Raw genomic sequence first — 9,533 nt, 5'->3', positions numbered from 1 at the left:
AAAGAAAACGAGTTTCCTTCATCGCACTAAACCTGCCCACTAAACATGACCCTGAATGAACCCATATGTAAAGGACTGTAGGTTTTGAGCAGGCTCACGTAATGGCAACACAATAGATGAGGAAAGTGGGGGAACTCTGACGACATCTAGTGGACATCTTGAAGATGACGGGTCTGAACAGAGAGCAATGCAGGTCTGTGGAGAAGATTGCAGCACACTGTGAAATATGAACTATGAATAATATCTACATCTGTAATGATGTAATCAAAATAGGCTCCATGTAGTTCAAGTTCTGTTACTGTACTTATGAAGCAAACTGCACACACAGAGTTGGCAAACATTGAGTTTACTTGCATTTAGGCAAAATGATATAAACACTTATCATGAGCCAATATAGCACATTTAACTGCTTTTATTTAGCAGGGATTACACAATACACAAAATAAGTCACAAACATTTTTAATCAAATCTTGCAACATGTTGCTAAGAAGAACCAGGACAACCAGGTCAAAGCCATACTGAAGTATAACCTTCATTAACATAAATCACAAAGAAAACATATTTAAATAAAAATTGTATACTTGTCTTGAACTTTTTTAAATCTTCAGTCCTGTGTATCAAAACTTATTTATTGGCTGATAAAAAGGAATCACATCATGGTTGTTACAAGGAACAAGTGATGAAAAACTCATTTTCATGTTTGTTTTCTTCTATACTGAAGAAGAAATACAAGTTTCTGTGGTAAATATTAAAAGAGCATCCATGTTCAATAAATATTTGTGTCACCTTTAAAGACCAATAAAAAAAATATCAAACTTAGAGAAACATAAAGTCAGGGCTGGAACAAACAACATAGAGTGCCCTTCACTGCTGTGGACAGGAAATGTACCGTGACTTGGAGCATGAGGTCATTTTCTACCTCGGGTGCTGCAGTGATTTGGTTTGTCACTCAGGTGGATCCTTAGATGAAAATTCAGTCCTGATTTCCAACTGAATCTTTCCCCACAGGAGCTACAAATATATGGTTTCTCACCTGTGTGGATCCTTCTGTGACTTTTCATAGTCGACAAGTCTCTAAACTCTTTCCTACAGACGTTGCAAGAATACGCTTTCTCACCGGTGTGGATTCTCAAATGAGTTTCTAGTCCTGATTTCTTACCAAATCTTTTCCCACATGTGCTACAGAAATACGGCTTCTCGCCTGTGTGGATTCTCACGTGACTTTCAAATCCGGATTTCTTACCAAATCTTTTCCCACAGGTGATGCAAAAATATGGCTTCTCGCCTGTGTGGATCCTTACGTGAGTTTCCAATCCTGATTTCCAAATGAATCTTTTCCCACAGGTGCTACAAGAATGTGGCTTCTCACTTGTGTGAACTCTCATGTGTCTCGTCAGGTTGGATTTACACTGAAAAGTTTTTCCACAAGTGTCACAGCTTACAGATTTTTTACTTGTATCAGTTTCACTCCGAGACTTATCTGTTCGGTTTTTGTGACGTCTCCTTTTCTTCAGCTCCGCATTTCTAGTTGATCCCGAGTCCACATGCTGGTTTTCTTCCTGTTCCTCAAGCTCTGGTTCAGGAAAGTTAAGAGCAAGGAGCTGGTCATCGTTTGGTTCTGATTCACTGAGGTCACTTTCCTCAAAACTAGAAGTCACCATAAAACTATTGATCTCCTGCTTCAGTACAATCTCCTCCAGCTCCTGACTGGTGCAGAGTTCCTCCTGTTCCTCTTTAATCTGTGGAGGATCTGGGTCCTCCTGGTCCAGACTTGAGTTCCTCTCCTGCTGATTGGCGACAAACTCCTCCTCCTTACAGGCAGTTTGCTGGTGGAGGTCTAAACGAACAATAAAAAAAATGTAATTATAGAAAAACACTTCTGAGAAGATAAAGTTTTAGTTAAAGTCTGTAATGAGGGCATGTTGCTCACATTTGCAGGTGAAATTAAAAGTGTGTAAAAATGAAGTTATTTGTGCACTCTGATGCAAATGAGAACTTGAGTTCTGACATTTTTCAGCAACATTAAGAGTAAAAAAAACCTTTCAAACAAAAAAGAACTCACTTATTACTGACTGACTGATGATCTATTTTGGAGTTGATCTCGAAACTGATCTACATCTTGATATTTTTCAAAATAATCTTCACTATTGGGGGTGGCTGTAGCTCAGGCGGTAGAGCAGATCATCTACTGATCGGTTCGATTCCCGGCTTCACCTAGTCTGCATTTCAAATATCCTTGGGCAAGATACTAACTCCAAGTTGCCTCAAGTTGCTCTTTGATCTGTGGAATGTGTGTCTGAATGTTGGTAGAAAGCACTAAGAAAAATGTGCTTGTGCGAATGGGAGTGAGTGGGTGAATGCACAAGTTTTGTAAAGCGCTTTGAGTGCTCAAGATTGAATAGAAAAGCGCTATATAAGAACCAGTCCATTTAAAACTCCGTCATGTTTTCACGAATACACATTAAATAGATCTGACTGATACAAACTGTAGGTTTAATATTAATGTTAACACTTCAGAAAAGCGATTACAGTTTTACCGCTGGTCTGTAAATCTTTCTCAGGTTTCCAGATGTTACGCAGCTGTCTGAGCCGCTCTTCCCCGCTCCAGACGACGACGCCTTCATCCTCGTGTTTCACTACAAGCTGTTCTCCCTCTTGACTGATGCAGAGTTCCTCCTGTTCCTCTTTGATCTGTGGGGGATCTGTGTCCTCCTGGTCCAGATTGAAGTTCCTCTCCTGCTTCCAGACCTGCTGGCCAGCCAGATCTTCCTCCTCCTTACACTTCATGTTGATGTGGGACTTGAGGAACAAAGTAAAAAGAAAAAGATTAGACAGGTAAAGGTGCAGCCTCAGTCAGCAGGGCTGTACACTGTGAGCATGTTGCTCACATATGTGAGAGAGGTTTGTACAAATGTTTCAGAAGCACCATGTGACTCCCTCTCTTTGTTGGAAAGTCTTATTAATTCACTTTATAACTATTACTTTGAAGATAAATTTCTACCATCACAAAAATATTATGACCTCTTTAAAAACAAACAACGGCAACTACATGACTTAAATTCCATGTTTAGATGAAGGTAATGGTCAATGCCTTTTGACAGGGGAAAAACCTCCACACAGAAGAATCTTACTTGGCTGAATCATAAATTATTCACCATGATTAAAACTGCAGATGAGCAATAATCTGCATTTTATTTTAGCCAAAGAGGAATGTTTCTGTTTGTCTGTGATCTGACTTTTTCTGCTGGCTCCAAATTTCATTTTATCCTGTGTAAGTTTGTTTCTCTTCCTGTTAACTAGCAAAGTCAAAATCACCTTGATTCATTTAACTTTAATTCAATTATAAATGTAATCATTTTATTGAACAATTAATTTCATTTCAATGAAAAACAATTACTTAAAAGAAAGAGATTAAGTTGGAGAGAGACATGTGGCCATCTTTTAGTGAGTTAGACCCTGATTAAGGGGTATTTTTAAAAGTAAAGCCCATCTCTCAAAGTCCCTGCCGGCCTGCCTCCACCTCGGGAAGTCTGTGGGTGCAGACGGAGGTGAGGAGCACCACAGGCGGCAGAGAACTGTCTGTAGCCCCGGAGTGAGGCGTCGTGAACCGAAGCAGACAGCGAACTGTGGCACAGTGCAGAAAACCGAAGCTTTCCCTCCCTGTTTGGTTTTGATGTGTCTCATGAAAGTCTATTGTTAAAAGTTGACCTTTAAAAAAAACGGACGCACTTGTTTGATTAGCTGCTCTCTGATTTTAGCCTGTTAGCTTACAGACTGAGCTCAGATCGTTCCTGTGTTAGTTCATTGAGAACATCACAGTTTTACATACCTGCTGCGTGACTTCATCTCGGGTCTCCGGCTGATATACAGCAGTCTGAGCCAGTGGCGGATCTCATCATCCTGGACGACTGTTTTTAATGTTTTTAACCACGGAGATTTCTTCTGCATCATCAGTCTCTCATTGTTAAACTCTCCCAGAAACTGAAGACAGTTGTGCCATTTCCGCGCTTCTTCTTCTTCTATTGAGTAGACGGCAGACTACACATGTCCAAGGGTAATACTGTCCTCCTCAGGCCATTGGCATCAAGTCAAAGCCTTAAAGTCTGGTACTTTGCGCATGGTCATTTTTTACGAACAGCAGAATCACAAGACAAAGCGTGCCAATGTTTATACTTTTCACTGTGACTGCCAAATAGATGAAAAAGTAGATGTTAAAAAACAACTTATAGTTTTGTCATTGGGCTGGTAGAAAGCTATGAGTTTCTGTCCCTTTGTCTGACCTTAGAGACTTATTTTAAAAGGAAACATTACAATCCTTTAAAGCAAGTATTTTCACCTCTGTTCCCCCCTCTGTACTTAGCTTTTTTGTTGTCATGTCAGTAATTGTCCAGTTGATGGCTCCCTTGGATCACAAGCCTGTCTCATGAGTCCAAGTGAATATATTCTTAATAAACAGCTTTGAAGAATTTGTGACCAACTTTGTTTAATTCGGAACATCATCATCATGAGTCAAACTCACTCTTGGATCTACAAAATATTTAACAAAAACAAACATCACTGAATCATAAGGTATTTGCTCCAACTCTTAGTCCAGAAACACATGAGTGAACTAGATCAGCTGCTCCTCCAGTTCAGCTGTGGATTTATATCATTATTTATATTTGTAAAGTGGATATGCAGTTTTTCAGTACTAATATAAGCATTTTATATCATTGCTTTATTGACAGATGTTTGGTGTTCAAGGTCAGGCATCAGTTTGAAAAAAACAAACAAACACACTGAGTTGAACTTGAACTTCCTACTGACAAAAACTAAAATTGGTGCAAAAATAACCAGAAACATATAAGAAGCATCCTGGAGGTGCTGCAGACAAGATAGGACCAATAACATGTCAACAGGAAATCCTTTTTACTAATTTGTTTATTTCTTTTTAGATTTTTACTCTCCATTTTAAGCCATGATGTTTGCTGATACTGTGTTCCTACTGTTTGTTCTCATTAATAGTTCTGTTTTTAACATTCTGTGCTGAAGCTGGAGGAAATGTTTCTACAGTGTCAGATGATACAGCTCCAAACTAAATAAGTGACTAACTAACGATGCTTTAATACACTTTACTATAAATTATGATATAGTGCACTTTCTTAAAATTTCTTATTGCTCTGTAATTAATTGTTTTCTTTATAAATGTACAAATGAGAATAAAATCTGTGTGATAAAGGAAGGTCTGTAGACTTCTCTGTTAAGATCAGTGAAGAGAAACAACAACATACAAATACCTAAGAAAAATATTCAGTAAACATTTAGAAGATAGAGAAGTTTATGTTGTCATGTGGAGAAATTTTTCAAATAAAAATATCCATAAGCATTGATAGTCTCCATGGCTGAACAGACACAGGAAAGAGCTCCACCTATAAAACGTAAAAACATCAAGACAACATGTTGAAGATGTCGAGGTACTGCCCATAATGTTTGACTGACATCTGATTTATGTGCAGCACATAAATACCACAATAATGATGGAGAGAAACTAAAAGGGAACTAAAATACAGATTTAAACTTACAACAATATGAAAGACTTCAGTCTATTTCACTTTAATCAACTCAGCAGTGGCTCCATAATCATAGTAAAACCAGAGTCCAGCATAGAGCGGCTGAGTGAATGTGGTCTGGACTCTGTGGAGGAGAGTCATGGTTTCAGAGACGCTGTAGAAGGACAAAATACCTGCTCTGTGATCCAGGTACACTCCTACTCTGGAGGAACGAGGACCTGAGACAGGAGTTTTGATGTTGTTGTACCAAAATATATATCTGTTGTTGTTACAATCTAATGACCAAGATTTGTCATTATGTCCAAATCTACATTCACCTCCTTTTCTGCTGATATTCTTGTATGCGACTGCTACATAAACTCCTTCCCCTCTCCACTCCACCTCCCAGTAACAACGTCCAGTCAGACTCTCTCTACTCAGGACCTGACGCCTGTTAGTGAATCTGTCTGGATGATCAGAATAAGACTGTTGTTGTTCCATAAATGTTGCTTTTCTGTTCCCCTCTGATAATAACAGCTGTGTGTTTACTGTGTTTGGATCCAGTGTGATTTCACATGAATATTTTAAGAATCCAGCTCTGGTCTTTGGCTCTGGTTGTGACAGTAAAACATCCACTTCAGTGACTGTCAGTGAGATGTTTGTCCATTCCTCTCTCAGAATGTCCTGTAGTTTATCTCTGACCTCTGACACAGCTGCTGTCACATCCTCAAAGTAGCTCAGAGGACGGATATTGATGCTGGATGAGTCTGTAGACTCACTGAGTGCTGACAGTGAGGGGTAGTTGTGTAGAAACTGGATGTGATCCTCTGTGTGTGAGAGCTGCTTCAGCTCAGCATCTTTCCTCTTCAGCTCAGTGATCTCCTGCTCCAGCTTCTTCTGAAGCTCTTTGACTCGACTCACTTCAGTTTCCTGCTGGGATCTGATCTGCTGCTTCACATCAGAGCTTCTTTTCTGGATGAGATGGATCAGCTCAGTGAAGATCTTCTCACTGTGCTCCACTGTTTGATCAGCAGACTGATTGATGGCCTCCACCTCCTGTTGAAGCAGCTTCACATCTTTCTCTCTGTCCTGGATTCTCTGCTGGATGTTTTGTCGACTCACCTCCAGCTCTCTCTGCCTCTCAGTCCTTTCTGCTGCAGCTGAGACTGTGTCGTGGCCTTTATGTTCATCCACAGAGCAGAGATAACAGATACTCTGCTGATCAGTACGGCAGAACATCTTCATCACCTCATCATGACGAGAGCAGATCTTCTCCTGGAGCTTCTTGGAGGGCTCCACCAGCTTGTGTTTCTTGAATGTAGGTGAATCATAATGAGGCTGAAGGTGTTTCTCACAGTAAGATGCCAGACAGACTAAACAGGACTTGAAGGCTTTCATTTTTCTTCCAGTGCAGACATCACAGGCCACATCTTCAGGTCCAGCATAGCAGTGATCAGCAGGAGCAGCTTGGAGTCCAGTCTTCTTCAGCTGCTCCACTAAAACTGCTAACATGGTGTTTTTCTCCAGGACAGGCCTCGCTGTGAAAGTCCTCCGGCACTGAGGGCAGCTGTAGATTTTCTTCTTTTCCTCTTCATCCCAGAAGCTTTCAATACACTTCATGCAGTAGCTGTGTCCACAGGGAAGAGCCACCGGATTCTTCAGTAGATCCAAACAGATCGAACAAGAGAAGGTTTCTCGGTCCAGCTGAACACTTTTCTGCGCCATTTCACCCAACAGTGTCAGTGACTGTGTGAGTTTCACTTCCTCAGAACTGAAACTGCTCTGATCTAAACAACATAGGTTTCTGTAGCGAATGGGATCTGTCAGCTCTTATACGTCACCACATGTTGGTTGCACCCATCTTCAAACTGCAGATCAGAAGGGGAGGGAACAAGGGAACATGTGGACAGAGAGGAGGTGCTGAGTTAGAGAGCAGGAAGAGGGAGGGTTATCAGACACTAATTCAATCCTGGAACATGTGAGCCTGTGAGTTTTTCATTTAAAAATAGCACTGCTCAGCCTTTAAAGTTGTTAAATAAACTTAACATTTAAAAGACAATCTTTTTATGTAAATTAGTTTAAATTATCATTTTAGTCATTACAGGATATCAAATACTGCAGCTGAACTAAGAAATTGTTGTAGAAAAAAGCAATAAAAGGTCGTTCCCCCTCTGTCCCCTCCTGGTCACCTGTGCCTCAATTTTATGAGATGAGATGGATCAGCTCAGTGAAGATCTTCTCACTGTGCTCACTGTTTTATCAGCAGACTGATTTTATTCCACAACCTAGACATCCACATTACTCACACTCTCATAACACATACATATAGGGCCTTGGGATCGGGCATGTTATACGGTGTCCAGAGGACAGTCTTTGTATTCAACCTCACCTCTGGCGCTGGTGCCTATGGAGCGCCAGGACTGCCATAATGAATTAATTAAATACACCATTAAATAATGAATTAAATGTGGCAATAATTAATTAAAATTGGAATTAATTAATTAAATAAATAGTTATGACACATGTAATTAATTAATTATTGACACGTTTAATTAATTATTTATGTATTTCACATTTTAATTAATTATTCCATCCATCCATTCGCTTCCGCTTATCCTTTTCAGGGTCGCGGGGGGCGCTGGAGCCTATCCCAGCTGTCATAGGGCGAGAGGCGGGGTACACCCTGGACAGGTCGCCAGTCTGTCGCAGGGCCAACACACATTTAATTAATTAATTATTGACACATTTAATTAATTATTTAATGCTATATTTAGTTATTTCATTTTGGCAGTCCTGGCGCCTGGCTCTCATCTTGAAATAATTTTATCTGTCAGCCTCACCCATCAAACTCAGGGGGCGGGGTTAACGCTGATCAAGTCAAAACCATTGCTTAGGCCTGGTGGCCATTGTTTCTAGCACACAACAACCGGCATGTGGAAGCTAACAGAACTGAACTTTGAAAAACCCTGTTTGTGTGTCACCAAATACCGTTTTAATATTTTTTTAGCCGAGAATGTAGTGGTTTAATCTTCATGTGTCTGGTCGGTTTGTCAAGATACAGCCTCTTTGCAAAAGTGCTTCGATGATTTCGGAGACGTCTGCCCAGTCTCACGGCAAAGCGTGGGATAGACCCGCTCGCCTCGCAAGCAATCCCACCGACAAAGCGCAGGCCCCGGTACACAGCTGTAGTAACCCCCGCTGACTTCTTTTACTGAGGTTATATTTATCGGTGTTTTATTTCCTGATGTTCTTATGTGTCCTACGTGTTTCAGTCGCCAATTCTGAATTATAACTAACATTAAAAACATGTTTAAGGAGGAGAGAGAGCAAATAAATCTGTTTAACATCTGATCTTTGGGTTTTTGTTCAGTAATCAGCGTGACCTGTGTATAAACGCATAAAAGAGATAACGTTGGTGTTTCTGTCATGTAGTAACTGCTGGCTTTAACTGTACAAAGGTTGTTCGACACTATGAAACACATACAGACTTCATGATGTTCGGCTAATATTTTTATTGTGAATATTAATCATGAGGGTAAACGGCCCTGTACACCACGGAGCGAGGTCAGCATATCCACGATATGCAGAGTTTCCCAGCTGACTAACTGCCAACTATTCCAGAGACGTGAAAATATACAGCATAAAGAAAAGTGTAAGAGACCCAGCAGCAGATTAGAATAACAGTTATACATTTAATAAATCACCAAATGAATCCAAGAAACGAGCAAACCTGTTCCGACAATTTGAGTTTGTGTTCCCTCAGCTGCAGACTCGCTGCTGTTTAAATGTTTGAAAAGGAAGATTAGATATAAACAAACGTCAAACGTAGACTCAGTCTGCCTTCACATTTGATATGAGGCCACACAGTAAAAAACTGTCAATTTTACACTTAGAGAGTTGATTTTAACTCTGTTTCAGATAACATTTGGTCCCACTCAAAATTAGGGTAAAATTTACTCTATGGCCAGTGTTAACTTTTTAGTGTTAATTCTACTCAGTTTAGTG

The 9,533-nt window shown here is 40.2% G+C and overlaps 2 protein-coding genes across 2 annotated transcripts; both read right to left on the bottom strand.

Annotated features, from left to right (window-relative positions):
- Window positions 1-330: 330 nt before the first annotated feature.
- LOC146687014 (uncharacterized) lies at window positions 331-4,630 on the bottom strand. The gene is made up of 3 exons (XM_085437987.1): window positions 3,830-4,630; window positions 2,538-2,799; window positions 331-1,837 (listed from the first exon to the last, which is right to left on the bottom strand). Exons 2-3 carry the CDS (start codon window positions 2,785-2,787, stop codon window positions 909-911), a joined length of 1,179 nt encoding a protein of 392 aa, XP_085294113.1. The 5' UTR covers window positions 2,788-2,799; window positions 3,830-4,630; the 3' UTR covers window positions 331-908.
- A 68-nt stretch (window positions 4,631-4,698) lies between these two features.
- Window positions 4,699-7,937, bottom strand: LOC146687013 (tripartite motif-containing protein 16-like). Its single transcript, XM_085437954.1, has one exon. The coding sequence runs from the start codon at window positions 7,251-7,253 to the stop codon at window positions 5,583-5,585; it is 1,671 nt and encodes a 556-aa protein (XP_085294080.1). The 5' UTR covers window positions 7,254-7,937; the 3' UTR covers window positions 4,699-5,582.
- Between the last annotated feature and the right edge of the window lie 1,596 nt (window positions 7,938-9,533).

Source organism: Copadichromis virginalis, linkage group LG18, assembly GCF_057382275.1.
Source record: "Copadichromis virginalis isolate Kocher_CV1m ecotype Utaka linkage group LG18, C_Virginalis_male_GT1.1, whole genome shotgun sequence".
Taxonomy (NCBI): domain Eukaryota; kingdom Metazoa; phylum Chordata; class Actinopteri; order Cichliformes; family Cichlidae; genus Copadichromis; species Copadichromis virginalis.
Note: the sequence above shows the minus strand (reverse complement) of the source record. Positions and strands in the feature narration are given on the sequence as shown.